Below are 26791 nucleotides of genomic sequence, written 5' to 3'. Positions count from 1 at the left end.
GTAATATATTCAACTGATTGACTGAAACAAAACTAATATTTTCCAAATGAACTTGGCTGAAAACTGCTACCAGTTTGTCTTGAATGGAAAGCACATTAAGAACATTAGTGTCAATTTAACATATGTTTTTGTGCTGCAATCTATTTGAAAACAGATGAGTACTGTTTGGCCAAATGTAAATAAATGTAAATCCCTATGAAATCCCCAAACCACCTTCCCTACCCTCTGGCTCCTACCCTTGTAACCGCCCCCGGTGTAAAACCTGTCCCATGCACCCTTCCACCACCACCTACTCCAGTCCTGTAACCCAGAAGGTGTGCACGATCAAAGGCAGAGCCATGTGTGAAAGCACCCACGTGATTTACCAACTGACCTGCCTACACTGTGATGCATTCTATGTGGGAATGACCAGCAACAAACTCTCCATTCACATGAATGGACACAGGCAGACAGTGTTTGTTGGTAATGAGGATCACCCTGTGGCTAAACATGCCTTGGTGCACGGCCAGCACATCTTGGCACAGTGTTACACCGTCCAGATTATCTGGATACTTCCCACTAACACCAACCTATCCGAACTCCGGAGATGGGAACTTGCCCTTCAATATACCGTTATCCACCAGGCCTCAATCTGCGCTAATTTCAAGTTGCCGCCACTCATACCTCACCTGTCATTCAACAACATCTTTACCTCTGCACTTCCGCCTCGACTGACATCTCTGCCCAAACTCTTTGCCTTAAATATGTCTGCTTGTGTCTGTATATGTGTGGATGGATATGTGTGTGTGTGTGTGTGCGAGTGTATACCCGTCCTTTTTTCCCGCTAAGGTAAGTCTTTCCGCTCCCGGGATTGGAATGACTCCTTACCCTCTCCCTTAAAACCCACATCCTTTCGTCTTTCCCTCTCCTTCCCTCTTTCCTGATGAGGCAACAGTTTGTTGCGAAAGCTTGAATTTTGTGTGTATGTTTGTGTGTCTATCAACCTGCCAGCTAAATAGTGTTGTGTGAGGCTTTCCTGACAGGTTAGATGTAAATATGGTTATTGGATGAAATGTCAGATGTCATTGTGAAAATTCCACAATATTTCTTAGGCACAGTGACATCCAGCATCTTGTCCGAGAACCATATTTAAAACTAAATAATGGTTTCAAGCTATGTGTCCAGTGTATCTTAAAAAGTGAGTTCACTACTGTGAGCATTACTGTTTTGACTTGGCTGTGACACATTAACTTCGAAGATAAAAACCAGTCAAAACTGTGGTTTTATTCAAGAGACAAGAAAATAAAGAAATTGTTAAGGGAAGAGACTGAGTGGAGCACATAATTATTTATAATTATTTATGTTAAGGAAAGCCTTGAGAAGACAGAGTACACGAAGGAACTTGCCCCCCTTCTTCCAGCGGTGTACCGTAGGTCTCTAGAAGAGCGTAGCATTCCAAAGGATTGGAAAAGGGCACAGGTCATCCCCGTTTTCAAGAAGGGACGTCGAACAGATGTGCAGAACTATAGACCTATATCTCTAATGTTGATCAGTTGTAGAATTTTGGAACACGTATTATTTTCCAGTATAATGACGACTCTGGAGACTAGAAATCTACTCTGTAGGAAACAGCATGGATTTCGAAAAAGACGATCGTGTGAAACCCAGCTCGCGCTATTCGTCCACGAGACTCAGAGGGCCATAGACATGGGTTCCCAGGTAGATGCCTTGTTTCTTGACTTCCGCAAGGCGTTCGATACAGTTCCCCACAGTTGTTTAATGAACAAAGTAAGAGCATATGGGCTATCAGACCAATTGTGTGATTGGATTGAAGAGTTCCTAGCTAACAGAATGCAGCCTGTCATTCTCAATGGAGAGAAGTCTTCCGAAGCAAGAGTGATTTCAGATGTGCCGGAGGGGAGTGTCATAGGACTGTTGCTATTCACAATTACGTTAATGACCTTGTGGATAACAGCGGAAGTTCACTGAGGCTTTTTGCGGATGATGCTGTGGTATATCGAGAAGTTGTAACAATGGAAAATTGTACTGAAATGCAAGAGGATCTGCAGCGAATTGACGCATGGTGCAGGGAATGGCAATTGAATCTCAATGTAGACAAGTGTAATGTGCTGCGAATACATATAAATAAAGATCCCTTATCATTTAGCTACAAGTCCGCAGCTCGTGGTCGTGCGGTAGTGTTCTCGCTTCCCACGCCCGGGTTCCCGGGTTCGATTCCCGGCGGGGTCAGGGATTTTCTCTGCCTCGTGATGACTGGGTGTTGTGTGATGTCCTTAGGTTAGTTAGGTTTAAGTAGTTCTAAGTTCTAGGGGACTGATGACCATAGATGTTAAATCCCATAGTGCTCAGAGCCTCATTTAGCTACAATATAGCAGGTCAGCAACTGGAAGCAGTTAATTCCATAAATTATCTGGGAGTAGGCATTAGTAGTGATTTAAAATGGAATGATCATATAAAGTTGATCGTCGGTACAGCAGATGCCATACTGAGATTCGTTGGAAGAATCCTAAGGAAATGCAATCCGAAAACAAAGGAAGTAGGTTACAGTACACCTGTTTGCCCACTGCTTGAATACTGCTCACCAGTGTGGGATCCGTACCAGATAGTGTTGATAGAAGAGATAGAGAAGATCCAACGGAGAGCAGCGCACTTCGTTACAGGATCATTTAGTAATCGCGAAAGCGTTACGGAGATGATAGATAAACTCCAGTGGAAGACTCTGCAGGAGAGACGCTCAATAGCTCGGTACGGGCTTTTGTTGAAGTTTCAAGAACATACCTTCACTGAGGAGTCAAGCAGTATATTGCTCCCTCCTACGTATATCTCGCGAAGAGACCATGAGGATAAAATCAGAGAGATTAGAGCCCACACAGAGGCATACCGACAATCTTTCTTTCCACGAACAATATGAGACTGGAATAGAAGGGAGAACCGATAGAGGTACTCAAGGTACCCTCCAACACACACCGTCAGGTGGCTTGTGGAGTATGGATGTAGATGTAGATGTAGAAGATCACAGAAGAGAGGCATTTTTAGATGCTTGAAGGTGGTGCAGTCTCAAAAAAATTAAGCTATGGTATTAATGAAGTAAAGGAAAAGGAGGTGGGTGCCAGAAGTAGATAGTAGATAGACCAAAGTATAAAAAACTGTTGCAGAAATTATTGAGTTCGACCAATACAGTTTCATTAAGGAACTATTATTCACAAGACATGGACTATTCAGTAACAAAACTTATTCCAAAGAGTTCCTACAAAGCGAAATGGCATTTCAAAAAATACTATTGACTAACAGTTTACATTTTTCCTTTTATTACAACATTTCCTCCTAAAGGGAAAACAAAATCAAGCAAATAAACAAACAAATAGTTACTGTTTCACTTTTTACACATAGTAAATCAATCCAAACTCATTCAAATGACTTTGTCACAAGATCAGCCGACTGTTTCCTTCCATCAATTTGTTCCAACATAGGACATCATCATAATGCCAGTTGTTGAGTGCCTTGACTGCTTCTCACCAGCAAAATCACCATCACTGTAAATTCTTAAATTGTCCTCTTCTTATCATAATTGCTCCCTCTTCATTTACTATATTTTTTGCTGAGAAAAGTATTGAGGGTACCTGTTTTTATATCGTATTTACATTGTAAAGTGTTTAGAAGAGCAGTAGTTTCTTCCAAGTGAGTGCCAACAATTAAGCCATCATAAAGATAAATTACTGCATAAAGTCTATTTTTATTGTTTTAGGTAGACCAGACAACAATTTGCAGCACTGTTTTGAAAACCCATGATCTTCATTACTTCCATCAGTTTCAACTTTCTGATATACAACCCAGCGATTCTGCAATACTTCGGCATTCATAGGATGTTCAGCTAACATCCATGTATTGTGTCTCTTAAGTGATTCCATTTCTTCATTAATAACTTGCATCCATTTTCCTTTCTCATTTGACTGCAATATTTCATAAAAACAGTTTGGATCTTTATGTCAATCAGTACCAACTTTTCTTAGCACCAAGAATTCACCATTTTCTTGATGCTAAGAAAAGTTAGTACTGATTGACATAAAGATCCAAACTGTTTTTATGAAGTATTGCAGTCAAATGAGAAAGAAAAATGGATGCACACTATTAATGAAGAAATGGAATCACTAAAGAGGCACAATACATGGATGTTAGCTGAACATCCTATGAATGCCGAAGTATTGCAGAATCGCTGGGTTCTATATCAGAGTGGTTTGCTTGTTGTGTGAATGATATTCTATGCATCTTTTGTAATGCAAATCCAGCACAAAATTCATCTTTGCAATCTTCTTCAAGATGTTCTTCACATGTTCTTTATTTTGATGGCCAAATCTTTTGTGGTACACTTGGCAATATTTCAGAGGGCGTCTTTAAGTTCAACTGATTTCTCTTTTCTTGACTGACAGCTCCCATGTTCAATACAAACAGCCCAGTTTCCACATAACCATTCATGACAATGTCAGCACTGGTTTTTCAGTAATCACAGCACATTTGTAGTCAAAACAGTTTATTGTAGCTGTTACATGCAGCTGCTTTGGCTGAGCAGTTGCATCAGGCACATAAAATCTTTTCCATTCTGGCAGTCAACCATTCATCGCATCATATAATTTCGATCTTAACTGTTTCTTGACCAAATGCACAAGTACCTAATGAAATCACTCCAGCAACATCAAATTCACTTTGTAGAATGAAAGTGCTATTTTTTTGGAGTAATTTGCTTTGCAGCACCACTGCCACGCCACCATTTATTTACACCTCTGTAGTTTCCAGTAGACTCACCTATGAAATGTGAAGTAAACACTGCATTTCCACTTGCCTTCTCTCTCACAAAGCATTAATGTCTTCTCGTGTGTTCCACAGATACTCCGCCGCCCATTGTCCTAGTAGTTAGTGTTTATTACATCGAAATTTTTATTTTCCTCATTCTTTTGACATCTTTTGATTTTTATTTTGTTCCCCTTGTTATGCATTTGAGATGGCAGATGTAGGTGATTCCATTATATTTTGTTGATGCAATTTAGTTGCACAAAGTTTTTCAATGATTAAATTCAAACTCTGATTTTCCAGTGTTATTGTGACCCAGAGATCTTAAAAATTAAATATCGCTTTCCCAGCATAGATAAGATTCAATCATTTAATATTCTTTCAGATAATGTATTCTATTTATTTTTTTTGTTAATTCATCACTTACATGTACGTGTAACTCTTTCAGCTTAGCCACATACCTTAAGTGCTACTACCATCTGCTTCATAATGTTTGACCTAAAAGAAGGTTGTAATTAATATATGTGGCAATATTTTCAAATGGTGCATGTCATTTGTTCGATATTTCTTTTTTGTACATCAACACAAGTTCAGCAGCTGGTTTGCGTAGCACACTTGCTATGACACTTGCTGCTTTCACATCGTGCTTTTGCCATTGTTCGTATGCTGCCTTTCATTCACTCATCGGCTCCTGTGGCATTCTGTTAATAATGTATTCGATTTTATATGAATGAAGCATCATAGAGGTGTGCCATTTCAATTTTGCCCATTTGTCAGACCATTGAAGTTCCTCAGCATTCGCTTTATAACTGCCATTGGTAGCCATCTTCTAACAGTGCCAGTATCCAGGATGTCAAGGCTAAGTTACAAAATTTGTGGGCCACCTTACCTTATGAGAGGATACAGTGCATGCCTGCAGGCTAGAGGGAGTGCAACATCATACAGATTAGAGCGCTCATGCTGTCAAGTTCTTTTGACTCGATTCTGTAATCAATAAAATAACATCATATACTGTCTCAACCTGTGAAGTATCACTTTGTTTCTTCCTCACCTTCTGGGTGCTTCACATCTTTTTTCTTATCCTTCACCCCCCTCCCCCCCCCCCCCCCACCCCCACTCCATCCCCCACCCCCCCGGCAGTGTGTCATGAACAGTAATGGCACTGTCATCCTTTACTAGTACACAGTCAAAATTATTTCTGTGTCTGTGGATGGCTATTTATGGGTAATAACATTCTGAGTTCATTGTAATAAAAAGTCTTTTGTACAGTCATAAGCATGTGTAGACGTCTCGTACACACGTATTTCGTTTAGTAGATATCAGTATTAGACTGAATGAAAAGCTTTTTAAAAGTCTCAAAATGCCTAATATGTGATGCTTTGGACATCATGTGCATACTGGTTGGTTATCCCATTTCACTCATTGCAACTTGACAACTGATTCCACACACGCACAGAATCCATTCTTCCTGACGAGGTGGTTCTGTGCAGTCCCACTAGTACCATAGGTGGGAACCAAATTGGAACTTATGCCAATTCCAATTAATAATCCTCAAATATCATTTAACAAAAAGTGATTTGTTAACATACAGTCATCGGCTACTAATCCCTCAAGGATTCAACCATTTATTTCAGTCCCTCAGTTACTCTCATGCTGCCCAAGATCTTTCAACTTCAAATTGTAGTTGAATAATATCTTGAATAACCATAGGAACCTCTACTAATCTCTCCAGAAATTAGCAGAACCAAATTCTGTTTTGAACTACAACATTCAAAGGTAGCAAAGCTTTCACATTGACTTACCTGACCTCATAACATCAACCTCACAGTGCCCAGACTGAAAGATTCCCCTCATCAGATAACTTTCCTATACTCTAATCAAAACAATACTGCTCATTAGAACTGTGTTAAAATTTTTGAGAGACATTGAAATAAACAAATGAGTGGTGCTACCAGTATTTTTAAAAATTACTTTATTGTAAGCGCTTTCTGTCGTATATCTTCTCGGCCGCAAGGTGTGACACGACATATTATCTTTGCCACTCAAGTGGCTGCACGGTTCGAGACACCCAACAGCTCACAGGATCTCTTTATTTACCTTTTATCTACAACACGTTTGCACAGCCATTTATAAAACATAACCACAAGTACACAACAACAACTAAGTTTTAAGTAACACTCAATGTACAATTGATGTCTAAATAAGTTAAGGCAGTATCGTTCCACCAGATATTTTGACATGTCACAACTCGAGGAAGTCCGCATCTTCTCAATTTGTGTAATGTATGGCCACCTCTTTTCCGTATTTCTGTAGCTCATTATACCTCAGTAATAACTGTGACAATAATTTTATTGTGGTACTTGATTCTAGTCTCAAAGAATAAAGTATGTTTCCATCATGTTTTGGGCTTAAAACTGTGTGTTATAAGTAAATTTGCCTTATGTATGTAGAATGTAGTATGTAGAATGGTTTAATAGGAAGTTTTGTCTCTACCATCACTCACAAAATTATAGTTTGTCCAATCTGTTGTAGGACGGCTGAAATCTACTCCGACTGTTAAGTTACAACAGAGGAATCTAGATACTCTTGGAGTCAGTTTTGTCTGAACATTTCTGTTGGCCCTCAGTACTTTCTGGGGGCTTGCATCTTTCAGCTCTGTGGCAAATCTAGAAAGTCACGACCTCGGTTGTTCTAAAGTAGTCAGAAACTCTTATCCAAGTCCCCACTCATCTCAGAACTGTACGTTCACAGTCAATTCTAGGAGGACTGCTGCTTCATGGGAACAGGAGGAGCATGCCCAGTGTTTCCTGCCTCACGTGCCAGTCACCATGAGGAAACAGGGTACAGGCTGCAAACTCGAGCTCACTTTAGCATGTCGAAGGCATCCTGTCCCATACTGCCACATCTGTGGGAGACACAGTTACTCTATGTTCTGACTGCTGACTACTTCCATAGTCCCCCAGTTCTATATTTTCTTTAACTTGGTACAGGATGTTGAACGTTTACAGGCAGAGTTGTTTTACATTGGTCTATCGGTAAAGGGCCTGTGTTCCCTACTTGGAACACCCTCCAGACACTGTATTTATAGAGCAGAGCACTATTGCTAATGACCCACCTACGTTTGTATGGAGATGCAGCTGTACTTGTCAGAGGGACTAGTACTTGAGGTCTCGCTTTAAGGGTAGTTTCCCCAAAAATCTTCTCTTTGTAGTTTGCAGTGTCTTAACAGATAAGCAAGGTACCTTTCTACTGTACACATATTGAATCCATCACATTTCACACCTGAAAATGACTGTCATTCCGAGTCCACATTCTAATTGAACTAAATGAGCTTACATTCTAAATTTATAATACATAAAACATTGCACACAACAAGAGTTGATAAAATCAAATCTATAGTAACAATACATAAAAATTACCTTTTCTGACACTAGACAGGAATAAACATTTGCTAATGCTAATTTTATTAAAAATTCAGTTGTACAGAGCACTTAGTTTCTGAATCAATTTGTAAAAAATCTGATACACTTTTTAGTTGTGGATAAATTACAATAAAGAGAGAGTATGTCGCTAACAACATGTATCAGTTCAATACGTCGATCCGTGTGCTCTCTATAATGATCTTTGAACTAACTTGATGTCTACTTTTGTTCTGTATTGTTACGTTTTCTGATCATAAAGTGAATAAAGTATATCATCACAGTAAAGTGTTGTCAGATGTTATTATTTCACGTAATATCATTACTCGCCACAAACGTAATTATAGTAGTTACAGGGTTGCAGTTATTAGTCGCAAGATGCTACTGCCACAGTTTGTGAAACAGACAAATGGTGGTCATAGCTCCAGTTTCATAGAAATTACATTACCTGCAGCCCTGGTAAATACACATTTTTATCCAATGGAAACACTGCAGTGTACAAAAGACGAACACTTTCTTAAATTTCAAAAAATGAGCACATGTACCATAAACTAAAGGAACTAACTGTGGCATTGCAACTGTCAGATGTTGTATCTCCAGTTGTTTGCTTCATTGGTTTTCTTCCTCCTATATAATGGTCAGTAATAATAAAATTTTGACACATTAAGAAAACTTTCAGTACACATTTGCTAGCAGCTCCAATATCACCATGCACAGCCATAATTTGATTATTTCAAGAAATGTATTTCAATATTATATTTGGCTTCAAAGTAATTGTTTCAAAATTGTCTTATCAGAATTTTAAATTTTTAAAATTATAAACAGTTTTTACTATTTTATTCATACAGAGCAGCTACGACAGTGTGTCCTCATACGACTCCTACAGTAATCGTCTGGGTCCTAATGCACACGATGACCTGAAATGTAGTACAAACGGTGGCCCTCTGTCGCCGAGGAATCATGATCCATATAGATTCACGAGGTCGACAGCTCAACCGATTAAAGTTAGCAACACAGAACCAAAGCCAAATAAACCGCCTGACTACAGTAAATACAGGTAAGTATTTAAAACTTTGCTATACAATTTTTGCAATTTTTCTTTGAAACATTATTTGGAATTTTTTTTTATGATGATTTCATTTGATGTTTTTACTGTCTTTTATTTCCAGTTATTCATCAGAACTCTTGGAACATTTTTCATACAGAACAAATCATGCAACTCTTCCACTCCACAAAGCCTCTCGTATATTTATATCTAGCCAAAACACTTTAGTCTGAGCTTAGTCTCCGCAGCAAAATATTGTGTTAGTGTTTCTCAAATAACTTTTTCATTTGTCGTTTATGCTGAGCTGTCATTAGTCTATTAAATTTCTTCATCTATTTACCATTTGTCTAATTCTGTGTCAGCAGCACATTGTAATAACTGGGATTAGCCATTAGATTGCACAAAGGAACTGTGGTATATATTTTAAGTGTGTGCACATAACATCTTGCTGCTAACTGCCATTATTGAGTACAAATATATTTTTATCACTTGTATTTAGCTCCCTATCCCTATAGTTTTTCTGTCAGCTTCATTTAATGACGTAAATTGGAGAAATTACAGTCAGCTCCAGTACTGTGTTTTGATTTTGTACCAGGAAGTCAATAATCCAAGCTAACGTAAAATATGGCATATGTGGTGATAAGTTTAATATAAAAATTCAACAGTAACATTTCAGTATAGCTGTAGTGGCAATTTTATAACTGAACATCACCGTTAGAGCTCCATCTTGTCGTGAAGACAAATAGATAGTGGTGCAGAAAGCTGCCGTGGGGCACATTCAGCTAGAACAGTTCATACTGAAGTGAGTGTGAGCCCCTTGTAATCAGTATTTGAGTTCAATTTGATGTATGGTTCACTGTGTTCTATTATTGTATGTCTTTAGGGACAGTGTTCTTACAGGAGGAAAAAAACATCTCAAATTTGCCAATACATGTTTCATTTTCCCCTGTTAGTGTGCCATTTGCGGTTATAAAATCGTAGACCAGTGAATACATGTAAGTAAAGTACGTAATTTTGTCACAGTCACTGCTATTAGTATTAACAGAAGAAATTATGAATCATCACAGCATGTGAGCCATTATGAACACTATTTAATGACTTTTGTGTTTAATGGTAAATGCCAAGCACCGCATATGCAGAGCTCGACACATCTTGGGGATTCTTCTACAATATTTTCCAAAAAATCCTCACTGGAATCAGTGTTGACTGTGAAATAATTTATCATGCCATGTCTGTGGAAGTTGTAAATAGTAGAGGCTCATTATATTCCTGTGTGATTTGAAGTTGAAAGCTGGCCGTGGTGGCCGAGTGGTTCTAGGCGCTTCATTCTGGAACAGAGCGACCACTACGGTCACAGGTTCGAATCCAGCCTCGGGCATGGATGTGTGTGATGTCATTAGGTTAGTTAGGTTTAAGTAGTTCTACGTTCTAGGGGATTGATGACCTCAGCTGTTACGTCCCATAGTGCTCAGAGCCATTTGAACCATTTTTGAAGTTGAAAGTTATTCATTTAGCACAATGCTGAAGACTGATAATAAGTAGGGGTAAGAAAAAAATTGTTTTTATGACCATTTTCACCCTCCCCCCCTCCCCATCCCCCATCCTCTCCCCCATGTGCGCACCTCCCTACCCCCTGTGTGTTTTCTTCCAATTTTGTAGTAATTTTTTGCTAATTTTTGTTTTAGTTTCTGACAGCATATTTTTTAATTACGAACCATATATTACTTATTTTTGTCCTTTTCTTTGTTTTCCTGTGTTATATGAAAATGAAAAATATACCCAACAATTTAATTATATTTTTTTGGCAACACAGATCACATTTATTTATGTTATTAAAAGAGTAATTTGCATTAAACCCATTGAATCTAATCTGTTAAAGAAAAAATAAATTTCAACAGAAAGCATTGTTATATCATCAAAGTTCTTTTCTGAGATATTATGCCACCAATCCATCAACACTTCACTTCTCCGTAGTGTAAGAACAAGCTCCCAGAGGCTGCAATTTGATGTGGAAGATGAACTGCCTGCAGCACAATACCAGACATTTGACAATATTCGCATGTCCTGCTGATTTGGAAAGTTGCTTTTCCACTAAGTTATAAAGAGATTCAGAATATCATACACATCTGAAATTTGTCATTCTAGTTACACATAACTCACTCCTTGCCATGTCAGTTTTAATAGAGTTCATCACTCCACAGTCAAAGTAAGAACCTGGAGCTATGAACAGACTTAATACACGGGTTTGAGGCCATAATATTTCATCTCAGTCTGAAGTATTTGTCACATTATATTTCTCAACATGTTACCGCTTTAACAAACAAAACTTAATTTTGCCACAATAATGGAGCAATCCTCATTTTTCTGTTGAAATACAGGTAACGATTTTCTCCAGTGATGTCAGATTTGTAAATGTTTTTGCACAACATATTTACGAAATTGATGTGGTTTGGGGAGCTCATTAATGTGGTGCACCAATTAAAATGCATATTTTTGTAGCGCATAAGTATATATACAAAAACATCAAAATTGGGACAGTGCCCTCTGTCATCCAATCAGAGAACGGGGCACATGATGTCATACAGACATGTTTCTGGTGGTAAAACTGAGAATGTTTATTCCAGTATTTATTCAATATTATCTTTTTTTATATTTTAAATGATGTTTGTGGTTGCAGCAAGATCTGTTGCATAGACCCAGCCTAGGTTAGGTTGAAAAGTGATCAGATGCCATGTTGTGTTAGCATTATGAAAGTGCTGTATTTTTCATATATATGCTTTCATACTAGAAATTATGTAGTTTAATTGATGCACCACATTAAAGATATCTCAAAAATGCAATTTTTTTTCTTTGGGTTGTGCAAAAGTGTCAGGAAATGTTATGTCGGTGACAAATTGTTACTGATATAGAGATTGTTGGAGGTAGGGTATTCTGTTTAATGTCACATCTAGAGCCATAGTTCTTTCTGTGCTGTCATTTTAATGTTATGCACAATACTCAGCCTTTAAGAAAAAAAAATCAAAAGCCAATTTCAGTGTTTAATAACTGTCAGCTAGCAATATTAGTAAACTGCATCCTTCAAATATACAACATTTTTACAGGGAAACAGGGAAAAATGAAATTCGGTAAAAACCATTAATTTTGCATTGAACCACTAAAAATCACAGATTTTGTGTTGCCTTTCACAAAATTTTCCTGTTCCTAATAATTATTGTGAAAGTAGCACTAGAAAAATGTATCTTGTTGCAAAAAAATGTTATGCCTCGAAATGAGTATCTAATTCTCATGAAACCCGGTAGTTATGCTCTCTCTCTCTCTCTCTCTCTCTCTCTCTCTCTCTCTCTCTCTCTCTCTCTCTCTCTCTCTCACTCACACGCACACACAGTTTCTCTATCTATGATTTATTTAGTATTCACTGTATTCTGGCACTATAATTATCATTTTGTAGTACAGTGCTTTCAGTTAATGTTTTTATGCATAGTATCCAAAGTTTAGATACTTTCTCTGCAGTATTTAAATTGATTATGCTGTATATAGATTTATCTGCAATTCTATTGGCCACAAGTATGGTAGCAATAAATTGTTTAACCATTTCAGACCCAGTGATTATAATAAACCAATGCCCCCTCCAAAATCAGCCAATTACAAGCCCGTGCCACCTCCCAAGCCTAAAAACTACCGCCCTCCTCCTACTGACAATCAGAACCACTGGACACGCACAGCAGGAGATGGCAACTATGACCAGCACTCGGCTCACAAGAGCGGTGAGGCCGGTCTGTCCTCATCACCTGTGGGCATCCTGAGGAATGACGATAATGCAAACATTCCACCAGTGGTGAAATCTGGCACTGCCAGCAGCAGTACATATCAGCATACCAAGTCATATTCAACCGCTGGAAGCTTAGATGGTGCTACCTTCACTCCACACCAGAATGGAGGTAATTTTTGTACAACATATTAATAGTGTTTAAGGTATTTGCTCTTTTCAGAGTGAGAATAAAACTTATTATCACCAAAATTTTAATATTTTCTTATCAAATGATGCAATAGAAATAGCTGTAGCAAGTCTGGGGCATAAATTTAAAACCATTCTTGAATCTCCTCAAGCCTCTGAAAATTAACTCTTCCTAATACTGGGAAAGGTCAAATAGAAAAATGTAACATTGATATGTGGTGAAGGAAAGGCAAAGTCCAGACAGTGGGTGGAGAGTAACTCGAGATTAAGGAAATAATTTACATTTTTCCTTGTAAGAGTAGCTTAATAGTAAAGATAAAAAGAAAACAAGAAGATTTAAATGTCACTTATAATTTGCATTATATGGGATACGATCATTGAATTACAAGTTGGGGCTATCTTAAAAGTGGAAAAATAGAGTCCCCCCCCCAAATCAGAAAAAAAATGTTGCCACATGGTAAGAAAACTTGATGCAGTTTGTGCACTTATATGTCACAGTCCAGTCTCTGGCAAGACATTTCCTGCTCTCCATCACTTGCGAATCTTTTCTCATGCAACTAATTTCTCATATCTGCCATATAAATTATTTATGATATGAATATAATAGAGGGAAACATTCCACGTGGGAAAAATATATCTAAAATCAAAGATGATGTGACTTACCGATGAAAGCGCTGGCAGGTCGAAAGACACACAAACAAACACAAACATACACACAAAATTCAAGCTTTCGCAACAAACTGTTGCCTCATCAGGAAAGAGGGAAGGAGAGGGAAAGACGAAAGGATGTGGGTTTTAAGGGAGAGGGTAAGGAGCCACTCCAATCCCAGGAGCGGAAAGACTTACCTTAGGGTGAAAAAAGGACGGGTATACACTCGCACACTCACACACACATATCCATCCACACATATACAGACACAAGCAGACATCTGCTTGTACGCGATTGGTTCATTTGGTGTACTGGTATTGTATGCTAGTTTCTTCCAGTAGGTAGTCTATATTTATGTCCTTGTGCTAAATTTCTTTGCATATTATAGCCTTTTATCACTGTTCTTCTGTCAAGCACCATGTATTTTGTAATTAGAGGAGTAAAAGTAATAACTCACCATATAGCTGAGGTATATGGGATGTCTCTCCCAAGAGCTGTCAGACTCATTTTCTATGGTATTTCAGCAGATATTTGCAATGCCATTAGTGTGATATTTGGTTTGTCAATCTGTATTAACAGGGACAACAGTAAAACACGAAGAATAACCAGTACGCCAGCAACAGCAGCACTGCCGAAACACCAGGGAAAATGAGCCTGAGGATTCGTAGGAGAGACATCTAGTAAAGAGCTCGATAGACAAACATGGATCGGATTATTATAGAAGATCCAAAGATGACCACCATATATCTTTAGAGGTTACATTAAGTCTTCCAGTGTAAATGTACTGATGACACAGCAGCTGCACGTAGTGCTGATTGTTTCTCAATGTTGCACAACATTCTCGTAAATAGTGTATGTTTAGGGTATTATTGAAATATTATAGGACAATTAAAATAAAACATTTGTTCTATTTCTTAAAATTATGAACTAAACTGAAGTGTCAATTGACAAAAAACTGTGCCATACCTAAGAAAAACACTTTCCTTAAACACTGATGCACTTGATTCGGGAATTTACAAAGAAATTTTATTCATTTAGCATGTGGCTACATCACAAAAAATAATATTACAATTAGCTCAGACTACAAATTAATATCCAGGTCACAAATACAGACTATTGATTCCTTCCTCATGACTATGAACTGTGTTAGGTCACGGGGAAAACACTTGAAGGAAATTCTCAAAGTACAGAGTGAACAGTCTGCTTTTCAGTGCCACACTCACAACTTGGTGAGATTATTTTCATCCGTGTGTGCAAAGAGTCAACACACATTCCATTGTTGGTTCTTGTTCAGTTAAGAACTAACCAGATCTTGTGTGGCAATTCATAGCTAGGTGGACTGGTCTGTAAGCGTAACACATTAAGTCGTTTCAGTGTCACATTACTCTGCCATGTTGATCTCCAGCAGTCATCAATGTTATGTTGAAGCTGTTTCCAACTAACATTCTTGCATTTCAAAGACTGGCCGATGAAAGCAAAGCCTACCTTTGCTCAGAATGTCTGTGTGATCAAGGAGGTTAGGATTTTTCTGTAGTTTTTGTACTGCTGTACAAGTGCATTTTCCTGCTGCAGAGTTGGGGGTGGTGTGTGTCTAAGTATTGGTAGCCAGAAATTAGACGTGGTTCATTATGAGGGGGCCTGAGATACTGTTTTCAGTTCATTAACTATCTGTGTGAGGTAATTTTCAGACAAGACTTTCAGAACAGTCTCACACAAACTCTTTTTCTAGCACCTCTGTAAACTGCATGACTGTCTCATTCTACAGCAGGTAAGTTAAAGTCTCCTCCTCTTAATACTATGTTATATAATTACCTTTAATAGAGGAGACTAAATCTAGGGCTTTAACATGGAAGCTCGTGTAGTTTACTAATAACACCTTAACATTTCCATTTCTGACCTGCAAGGCCAAATGTTCTCCACTGAGAGCAATCTGGGTGATCTACCTTTGACTTCGATAGACATTTCATCGTTGGCCCTAAGGAGAGCTTCCTCTAAACTAAAAAAAACCCTTTGAATCTGAGATTTTGTCAGGACTGTGTGAGCCCGTGGTTTAGACCTCCCTCTCAAATCCAAACCAGAGTACTGCAGTCAACACGGGGTAATATGCTGCAAGTGATAAGTTGTGCTTGCCCTCTGTGTGCATGATAGCTGCCTTTACCAATCCAGTCAGCTGCCTAATGAAGTATATCTAATATTATACATATGATAGAAACAAAGACTGGGCAAATGATGCTACATCATTAGTGGTGGTGGTGGTGGTGGTGGTGGTGGTGGTTAGTGTTTAACGTCCCGTCGACAACGAGGTCATTAGAGACGGAGTGCAAGCTCGGAGTAGGGAAGAATTGGGAAGGAAATCGGCCGTGCCCTTTCAAAGGAACCATCCCGGCATGTGCCTGAAACGATTCAGGGAAATCACAGAAAACCTAAATCAGGATGGCTGGAGACGGGATTGAACCGTCGTCCTCCCGAATGCGAGTCCAGTGTGCTAACCACTCCGCCACCTCGCTCGGTACATCATTAGTGACAATGTAATCACTAACCATAGTGGACACTCATCTGTCACATCTGTTTCATTTGGTTATTGTCTGACTGTTAGCTGTGTTTTGGATAAGCAAATGGTGGTTATTGTTAAAAGCTTATAGTTTTGTAGTGAATTAGTGGTACATGTGTATTCATCATCATCATTAGTATTCTGCCGAAAGGCAAGTTTTCACGTGGTAGGTCTCCAGGCTGTCCGGTCTTCTGCCATCCTCTTCAGGTATGCATAATTTCGTCTGCCCTTTACGTTGTCTATCATCTTGTATCTCCTTCTTCCTCTCAGTCTTCATAGTTATAGGAGTAACTTTTCAATTTTGTCTTTGTATCACAAAATTAACATTACCCTGAAACTTAAAAAAAAAAAAAAAAAAAAATGTGACATAGCAAAGTACTGATGACCCAGAAAATCATTTTCTTTCATGAGTCCGCAGATATTTGTATAATCTAGTTCTCCAGGCTGAGTGGGTTTTGGACTTTAATAACTAGCTGTATTTTATGAACTAACACCAGCCAGCAATTCATAAAAACTGCAGGACTTCCCCTTACAGCAATAATGAAATGGATTAATCACTACTCACCACATAGAGGAGGCACTGAGTGGCAGACAGACACAGTGAGAAAAGACTGCAGGATATTATCAGCTGTCACACCAAGTCCTTCAACAGACGTAGACAAAAAACACACACACACACACAGGACCACACACACACACACACACACACACACACACAGGACCACTGCTGTCTTTGAGTGTTAAGGCCTGACTGCAACTAGCAACGATTTCAACTAGGATGTGTAGTTAGGGTTAGAGAAGAGGTGAGAGGCAGGGAAGGGGAGTGATAATGGGTTAGTGGTGGGTCAGGATGGTAGTACTGCCTGTAGGAGTATGATGCAAGGATGTGATGCATCGGCAAAATAGAAGACACACATGAGACTGGAGTGGGACTAGGCCAGCAGCGAAGGGGATAAAGGCAGAGGGTTGGAGTAAAGAGGATAACGAAGACTGATGCCTGGGGTTGTGGCAATGGAGGTTGCATTGCAGGGAGAGTTCCCATCTATGATATTCAGAAAAGCTGATGTTGCTGTAATGAATCCAGATGGCACAGTTTCTGAAGCAGCTGTGAAAGTTGAGCTGGGTGGTGATGATTCCACGTTTCGTCAATTTGCCTTTGTATTTTAAATGTCCGAATCACATGTAATTGAACTGATTTTAATGTTATGTGGCAGGGAAAGGAATGTTTTTTAACTACAAACATGACAATAATTAGCTGTATGACTCACTAATATTGCTTAATATGGAAGTAATAATGTGCAGAATAATTTCTGTATCATTTTGTAATGTTGGTCACACTACGCAATGTGATTCCATTTAGCAGTCGGGTTTATGGCACCCTCCACATGCACTGCTCCCTGCCGGGACTGCCCTACAAAAAAGAAGAACCTGCATCTGTCCCCCATTGACTGTGTATCGCTTCTCAGAGAAATACAGCCTTTGTTAGCCCAGTAGGGCATTTTCATTACAACTGCTCTACATTTCAGTGTTTTTCCTAACAGTAATAACAATCTCTAACACAAATTTTTACACATCTTGCCTAATAGATAACAGAATACTATTATTAGCAAGGCACCTACTTATGTTTTAAATTTCTTTCCAAATCGAGGTGTGTATAGTGGGATTCGATTTTCAGGATTGGTATCAAATGTGTGTGAAATCTTATGGGACTTAACTGCTAAGGTCATCGGTCCCTAAGCTTACACACTACTTAACCTAAATTATTCTAAGGACAAACACACACACACACACACACACACACACGTGCCCGAGGGAGGACTCGAACCTCTGCCGGGACCAGCCGCACAGGCCGTGACTGCAGCGCCTTAGACTACTCGGCTAATCCCGTGCGGCAGGATTGGTATGCCGTGCAAGTTGTTACACACATAATACTTTATATGGCCTACCTGGATTTGGTTTTATATCACCCCTGTAGTAAACAGTGTGCAGCTATTTAACCTTACCTTACGACAGATCCACTGAAAGTAAACTATAGCTACAAAGAGTGTTTTGGTCTCCAGCTCGGAAGAAGCAATTTCAATACTTTATTTCAGTTTATATTTCTTTTAGTGTGCCAAAAGTAAATACACTTTAATGACTTTTCTGGCAACAATTTTATTTGGAAACAAGATGGAGGAGGGCTGAGTTATTCCTACACGGCTTAATGGCTGCCACCTTTACTTTGAATAATTATGTTAAGCTAATATTCTGATAAAGCAAATTTAAAGTAAGAAATCTCATTAACTTAAATTTTACAATGACATATCATAGCAACCACACTTATTGTCTCTTCAGATTGAAAGTAAACAATTACTCTTGGAAGTTCCTTTTATATGACACTGCATTATTGCCATAACATCAAAATTAATTGACTAAGATCTTTTGACCATACAGGGTGACACAAAATTTACATTTAACAAATTGGCAGGGAACTTTGGATTGGTATAAGACATTCAGACAATGATTCTGACAAATACTTGTAACATAACTATATTAGAACTTTGGCAAACAATCAAGTTGACTGTAAAATTCTGATACACTGCTAAAGACTGTTAATGCGAAAATGTTTTGCCTTGTTCATTGCAGTTGTATCAGTGTTGAAGTTGGTGCTTGCTGTTTAAAAATTTGAATAGGCTCTTCACGTCTGCGGTGATGGAATTAATTTATAACTACCACACGCTTACAGCAGCCATGTTAACTTGCTGTGGCATCAACTCCATATACCATCATATAAAACCAGTCAGATATTCTTGCTTTCCAACACAAAATAAACTGGAGACAACTTCAGGAGCTATGAACCACTGCCACACCAAATATTGAGCACTTTCACATCAAATTGTCATTGCTGAAGGCCACAGGCATGCCATGACACGCATGACACGTATACTGCCACGGCTTGACTGCAACTGCCTCTGGTTTCCTATTCTTTTCCTCTCTCGGAGTGCTTGCACCTGCATCGTCCAAAAGACTGTCAGTTGAAAACCGATAGTGGATTCCCTACCTTTATGATTTCATTTTGTTTAAATGAACTACATGTTCTAATACCTTTCGAATGTTGAGTCAGTACATTTATAACTTACATCCATTTCTATATTTTATTTTTCACGAAATTATTAATTTTTAACAAAATAGTCTCTCCTTCCAAAAAACATTTATGACAGACACTACACTTTTAGATTTTTGACACAGTTATAGACGTTTCCTCAACACTAACCTTTTGTATAAGATCGATCATTTTACTCAGTGGATTTTCACCCGATATTGTTTAATAAATAAAAAACTTTTAGACAGTGCAATTTGAATTTAACTGTACCATCACACTGGGGCAGTTCCCTCTTGGTCATTTTTGTGGATGCACAGCCTGTAAGTGGTTGTGTCCATGAACACAGTATCCTCATTCATCCATGTCCCACCCCTGACCCCAAACCTTTCCTCTCATCGCTTAATCGCTTATATCCCAGTAACAGACCTAGATTCAAGATCTGTCCTGTACATCCTTCCATTGCCACCTGCTTCAGTCATGTCACAGGGATCTCCTACTCCCTCAAAGATAGGCCCACCAGTGATAAGAGCCATACTGTGTACCAACTTAGCTGCAACGGTTGTGTTGCATCCTATGTGGATTACTAGCAAGCCATCTGCCCACACAAATGCCAGCACTGGACTGTGACCGAGAGACAGTTGGACCACTCACTTACCAAGTATGCTGCCCAACATGATGTGCTTCACTTCAACATCTGCTGCACAGCCTGTTCCATCTGGATTCTTTCCACCAACACCAATTTTCCCAACCTGCACAGGTGGGAGCGTGCTGAGGAGCCCGGAAGTGTTTACTGATGAAGACACCGGGTGTGAAAGCCTACATGGGATGAGAATACCTTCTATTCCTGTAACCCTCTGGCTTCGACCTTCTGTGTTCCCACATGCACCTATTCCCATCCCTGCTCCCTCTCGAACTTCACACATGACTGCTATCCTCTCAGTGCACATCCATAGTCCTTTCCCCTTCTCTGTTTCCCCCACCCCTCCCCTCAGTGCTGCACCTAGCAGCCTACCATCCTGTCCCCACCATGCCATTTCACACTCTGATTGGCAGCACAGCATCTCTACTTCTAACCCAATACCAGTCCCCCTTCCTACCCCATCCCTCTTCCTTATCCCAGTCGCAGATGGTCCACAGTGCCTGAAGGGACAGTGCACATGTGAATGTGTGGGGTTTTGTCTACGACTGAGAAAGATTTAGTGTGATAGCTGATAATACACAATGTGATCAAAAGTAGCCAGACACCCCCAAAAACATATTGTTTTTTGTATTGGGTGCATTGTGCTGCCACCTACTGCCAGGTACGCCAAATCAGTGACCTCAGTAGTCATTAGACATCGGCAGAGACCGGAATGGGGTGCTCAGCAGAACTCACGGACTTTGGACATGGTCAGGTGATTGGGTGTCAGTTGTGTCATACGTCTATACGAGAGATTTCCACACTCCAAAACATCCCTAGGTCCACTATTTCTGATGAGATAGTGAAGTGGAAACATGAAGGGACACATACAGCACAAAAGTGTACAGGCCAACCTCATCTGTTGACTGACAGAGACTGCCGACAGTTGAAGAGGGTCATAATGTTTAATAGGCAGACAGACCATCACACAGGAAATCTAAACTGCATCAGGATCCACTGCAAATATTAAGACAGTTAGACAGGTGGTGAGAAAAATGGGATTTGATGGTCATAAGCCACACATCATACCAGTAAATGCCAAACGATGCCTCACTTGGTGTAAGGAGCATCAACATTGGATGATTGAACAGTGGAAAAATGTTGTGTGGAGTGACGAATCACGGTACACAATGTGGTGATCCGATGGCAGAGTGTGAGTATGGCGAATGCCCGGTGAATGTCATCTGCCAGCGTATGTAGTGCTAACAGCAAAATTCAGAGGTGGTGGTGTTATGGTGTGGTCATGTTTTTCGTGGAGGGGGCTTGCACCCCGTATTGTTTTGCATGGCACTATCACAGCACAGGCTTTCATTAATGTTTCAAGGTCCTTCTTGCTTCCCACTGTTGAAGAGCAATTCGGGAATGGTGCTTGCATCTTTCAACATGATTGAGCACCTGTTCATAATGCATGGCCTGTGGCGGAGTGGTTACATCCCTGTAATGGACTGGCCTGCACAGAGCCTGACCTGAATCCTATAGAACATCTGTGGCATATTTTGGAACGCCAACTTTGGGCCAGGCCTCACCAACCGACATAAATACCTCTACTCAATGCAGCACTACATGAAGAATGGGCTGCCATTCCCCAAGAAACCTTACAGCACCTGACTGAATGTATGCCTGTGAGAGTGGAAGCTGTCATAAAGGCTAATTACCAATGGAGGGCGCCACGAACTTGTAAGACATTTCCAGCCAGGTGCCCGGATACTTTTGATAACATAGTGTATGTAGCCTACTTTTTTGGTCACTGCGTCTTTCTACCATAAGTGCCTACTTTACATAGTGAGTAACAATCTATCAATTTCATATTGTTTAAGGTGTTATGTAAATAGATAAAAATTATATATTGCTTCTGGATTTTCCACTTGAGACATAGCATTTATTTTGACAATCATACATTCGTACCATCTCTGTAGACCAGTTACATCAACACCATAATACGTTTTCAGATGAATGACCATCACATCCAAATGATAAGAACCATTTTTCCCATTGCACACAGGAACAGCAGTTGCACCATTATCGACCAACAGAGAAAAAGTAGTGAATCAGACATTCTGTAAGCAAAAATTTGACATCTGGGAAGGGAGATCGGCAGCAACAATGCTTGGCAGCTCGTACTAAGAAGAAGCACGTGATCTCTACACTATCTCTTACATATGTGCACTGTCACTCAGTCAGTTGACCACACATTTCCACAGCTACAGGAAAATCCAGGATGGAATGTAAGGATATTAGAGAAGGAAAGTTGCTACTTATCATATGCTGAGTCATGATAGGCACAACAAAAAGATTCTCACAATTATAGCTTTCGGCCAGTAAGGCCTTTGTCAGCATTAGACACACGCGCACACACACACAAACACACACACACACACACACACACACACACACACGCACATGCACACAAACGCAACTCACACACATGACTGCAGTCTCAGACAACTGAAACCACACTGCGAGCAGCAGCACCATTGCATGATGCGAGTGGCGACTGGGTGGAGGTAAGGAGGAGGCTGATGGGGGGAGGGGGAGTGATAGTATGGTGAGGATGGCAGACAGTAAAGTGCTGCAGTTTCGATGGTGGGCAGGGGAGAGGTGGGGGGGGGGGGGGGAGGGGGGGGGGAATTGGCGGAAAAGAATAGAAATGAAAAGACTGGGTGTGGTGGCCAAATGACGGCTGTGTAGTGCTGGAATGGGAAGAGAGAGGGGGCCGGATGGGTGAGGACAGTGACTAACGAAGGTTGAGGCCAGGAGGGTTACGGAAACATAGGATGTATTGCAGGGAAAGTTCCCACCTGTGCAGTTCAGAAAAGCTGGTGGTGGTGGGAAGGATCCATATGGCAGAGACTGTGAAGCAGTCATTGAAATGAAGGATATCACATTTGGCCAAAATCTATGATTGTAAGAATCTTTTTGTCATGCCTATCTGCGACTCAGCATCTGCGCTGTATGGTGAGTAACAACTTTCCTTCTCTAATATTGTTCTTCTCTCTACTCGTACTAAGAACACATAGTAATTCTAAAAATTACAAACACTGGCTTCTTGTTTGACAATAGTCTTTCAGTTTTCCAGCATCTGGAACTTTTCTCTCTATTTTTCATTCAGTCCGTCTTTCGATTACCACAGTAGTTTTATTGCATTCATTTACAGGAAACCAATGTTGTACTTTGCATATTTCAGCTGAAGAAACAAACGGCGGATTCGATTCTGGTCACGGAAGTAGTCTGGACCGGAATTACAATCCGTCAGTGCCCAGAACTGCAGCAGGAGCCGGAGGAGGTCAATATTACTACAACGTCCCTCCTTCGAGGAATGCCCCTCCCGACAATGTCCGTAATCACAATCACCACAGTCACCACAATCGAGAACCGAGTGGGCTAGATCTCGCAAATAGAGAACAGAGAGGTTCGGCCTTCGAGCTGTACAAGAAACCGACAGACCCACGTGGGAACACCGTGCAGCATTACCTCGATAATAATTTAAGGTCAGTGCTATTGAATTATAAATACTAACTTTTTACATGTGTGCATCTTTAATTATTATAAAATCAGTAGTACCGTGCATTTGCATGTTTTGGACCTGTTAGCATAATTTCCTGTGCTCTTCTGTTTAGATATTAGAGGACATCATTATGAACATTTTTACCTATAAATTCACTATTCTTAGTATTAATGTCCATTATTAATACTTTAGGGCAGTCTCACTATTAGAGCACTGAACGCGATGAAAGGCACTGCCATAAAAGTAGCATTTAAAGTTATACTAGTGACTCGGTAGCATTTCTGTAACACATTACGGTTGATAACGTGTAGAGGATGTCCCAAACTAATGGTGATGTAAAATAAGGTTTCTTCTATCAGTGATTAAGGAAAAAAAGGAGAGGAAACTCATGGTAAAGCAGAAAAGTAGAGGTACGGTTTCAGATGTGACTCAGTAGATGAGACAGGATTCATAGTGCAGAGGAATTTATGCAGTACAGAAGAAGATAGAATAATTAAATTCTGGTCAACCAATAGTTTGACTTACGGTAAAGAGAGAAAAATAATCGGAATGCACTGGGAAAAAAAAATTTAGAGAATGAAAGTAGGGGAGTGAAGTGGTGAAACAGCGCAAGAGAGAGATCCAGTATAAACTGATTTATTTAATCAGATAAATTATATGCTCCAGAGATACACTAAGCCTCAGTTTTATCTGTGGTAGTGAATATAGGCCGAAGCAATGAATTTAAAGTTTTACCAAGCCCAGGATTGAAAGTTGGCTCTCGTGTTCACTAGGCAGATGCGCTATCCCCAAACCAGGGTAATCTGTGCAGCTGTGTTAGCCGCATTGTCAGGGCAGTGTAATGATTAGTGCATCTGCCTAGTGAGCAGTAGAGCCAGTTTTCAATCCCAGTCTTGGTACAAATTTTAATTCATTGCTTCAGCCTGAATTCAGTATCACAGATAAAGCTGTGGCTTATTGTATCTCTGGAACATATAATTTATCTGATTAATTTGTCCCCTATACCTGAGGCACAGGCATTTCATTCAGGTGCATCTGCCTAGTGAACAGGAGACCAGGGATCAAGCTCTGGCCTCAGTACAAATTTTAATTCATTGCTCTGGCCTGTATTGTAGATAAAATGATTTATTTAGGTTGAGTCTAGTTAGATCGAGACTCGTATCGAGTGTGACTGGCAATCGCGCTTCTACCTTGCCGTTTTTCTCATCTTTTAGATACTTATTACTCACTGTGAGTTCCTCATTGTTAGATAGAGCTTTCAAAATCCTGTTTTAAACTGCAAAACATTTTCAGAGGCTAATGTAGACTCTGGCCGTAATTCATTGATTATAAACTGCAGATTAAAAATGAAGAAAGTGCAGACAGGTAGGAAATTCAGGAGACGGGACCCGTATTAGATTGATCTTTGGTACCTGAAGAATCAAACTATTTCAGTGGGTAAACACCCAGGGTGAAGACTTTCAGTAATTGTGGCTCTTCAGTTGTACTTCGCGCTTGTCCATAACATCTCAACCATTTTGAGGTTCTGACTGTTTACTAGATGCCTGCCTATAGCTTTCAAGAATGCCAGTCATGACCTCCAGTGGAACTATGATATTATGATATATCTGTGTGTGTGTGTGTGTGTGTGTGTGTGTGTGTGTGTGTGTGTCGTATGTGCAAGTTTGGCAGTATGTTTCTTCTGCTGCTGTTTTCTTGTTGTCTGCTAGTACCATCTTCAGCTCCCAACTTTGTCACAATACACAACGTTTATCTAGTTAGTATTAAAGACATAAAAAATAAATTTATTGAAAATATTTGTAGAATCAATTAATGTTCTTCTAAAAATGACTTGTCAGTCAATAAATTTCTGCCTGCACTTTTTATTCATAAATGCCTGAAAAGTTTGCAATGGCAAAGCCACTCAGGCACCACATAAAAGTCTTCTCAGTTATCCAGTGTAACTGCCTAGAATTCAGCTATGGCCCAAAGACATAATTAGGACACACAAGACCAAGTGCCACAGTCGACATCATACTGACAAAAGCACCCTTGTCATGTGCCCACTTCTGTATTGTCAGACTACTTCGTGTCTGTGACCTGGGATGTAAGAAAGATTCTGCAGTTTGACAAACCATATACGAACCCACAGTGCCCAGGTGGGGGTTGAGCCCATATTGACACTCAAGAAGCTGGCTTCCACCAACCACTAGCTGTCATTCTCATCCCATCCTGCTACACCGGGAGCATTGCACTATCAGGCTTCTTTTGATCCAGGGGAATGCAAAGAAGTTAGGGGTGTGGTTGCTGTTGCATAATGGCCTTCTTGTCAGTGTCCTACCTGAGCATCATACCGTGCCCTGCTGTTGCAACCAGGATGCTTTCATTCTGACTTCCTCACTTCATGCTGTATCAGAACATGTCCACTTTCTCTCTTGATTTGAAGGGTTCAAGCAGTTTTTGTAATATTTAGCTGTAGTTCAATACACCGTGTCTGAACTTATCACTGCCATTTGTGTCATGTGGAAACAGCAGTCAAAATACCAGTGTACAGAATATTCCGAGGTATATTCTAATAGAAGCCTCCTGCGGTGTGTTTCTGACCAAGACGAGGAACGGTGGTAATGGTGTTCGACACTTGGTGCCTGCCTGTTGTTACCCGTGTGTTGTTGGATAGCTTTAGAGATCTGAAGAAAGTGAGTGAGCACTGTGAATGCTTACAGGTAATTTAGCAGAAAAATGTTTTCATCTCAGTTTTTGGAAGTTCTGTTCCTTGTAGAACATTTAAAATTTCCAGCACCAGAAGATACTGTACTGGAATATAAATAAAAAGCTCCCTCTGGCCAAGTAGCACTATATTAAATGTAGAGTAGTGGCACATTTCTAGTACTTCTTATAGAATAAACCAGTTCACAGTTTTCACAGTACATTCTCTGACAGAGAACACTTCTCACAATTTTTTTGTTAAAATGACCACAGGGGATGATTATTTCTTTGATTTTTCATTAAATTTGTGCAATTGTTCAAAATAACATCTGCTAGGCTTCCATTATGGCTATTATTTTGTTAATTCTGATCCCCCAACATATGGTCCTCAAAACAGTTTTAGAAAAACTCACAACATTCTACATAAATATGGTGT

At 39.8% G+C, this 26791-nt stretch overlaps 1 protein-coding gene across 3 annotated transcripts in view; it reads left to right on the top strand.

Moving 5' to 3' along the window:
• Nucleotides 1-26791, top strand: part of LOC124546004 (tight junction protein ZO-1) — a 710801-nt gene that overhangs the window by 642909 nt on the left and 41101 nt on the right. For all 3 annotated transcript variants that reach the window (XM_047124988.1, XM_047124979.1, XM_047124983.1), the window contains 3 exons: nt 9053-9261; nt 12847-13187; nt 23350-23653. In XM_047124988.1, the coding sequence (XP_046980944.1) occupies nt 9053-9261; nt 12847-13187; nt 23350-23653 (854 nt within the window). The remainder of the gene's footprint in view (nt 1-9052; nt 9262-12846; nt 13188-23349; nt 23654-26791) is intronic.

Source organism: Schistocerca americana, chromosome 1 (assembly GCF_021461395.2).
Source record: "Schistocerca americana isolate TAMUIC-IGC-003095 chromosome 1, iqSchAmer2.1, whole genome shotgun sequence".
NCBI lineage: Eukaryota > Metazoa > Arthropoda > Insecta > Orthoptera > Acrididae > Schistocerca > Schistocerca americana.
This window is presented reverse-complemented; position numbering and strand designations above follow the sequence as displayed.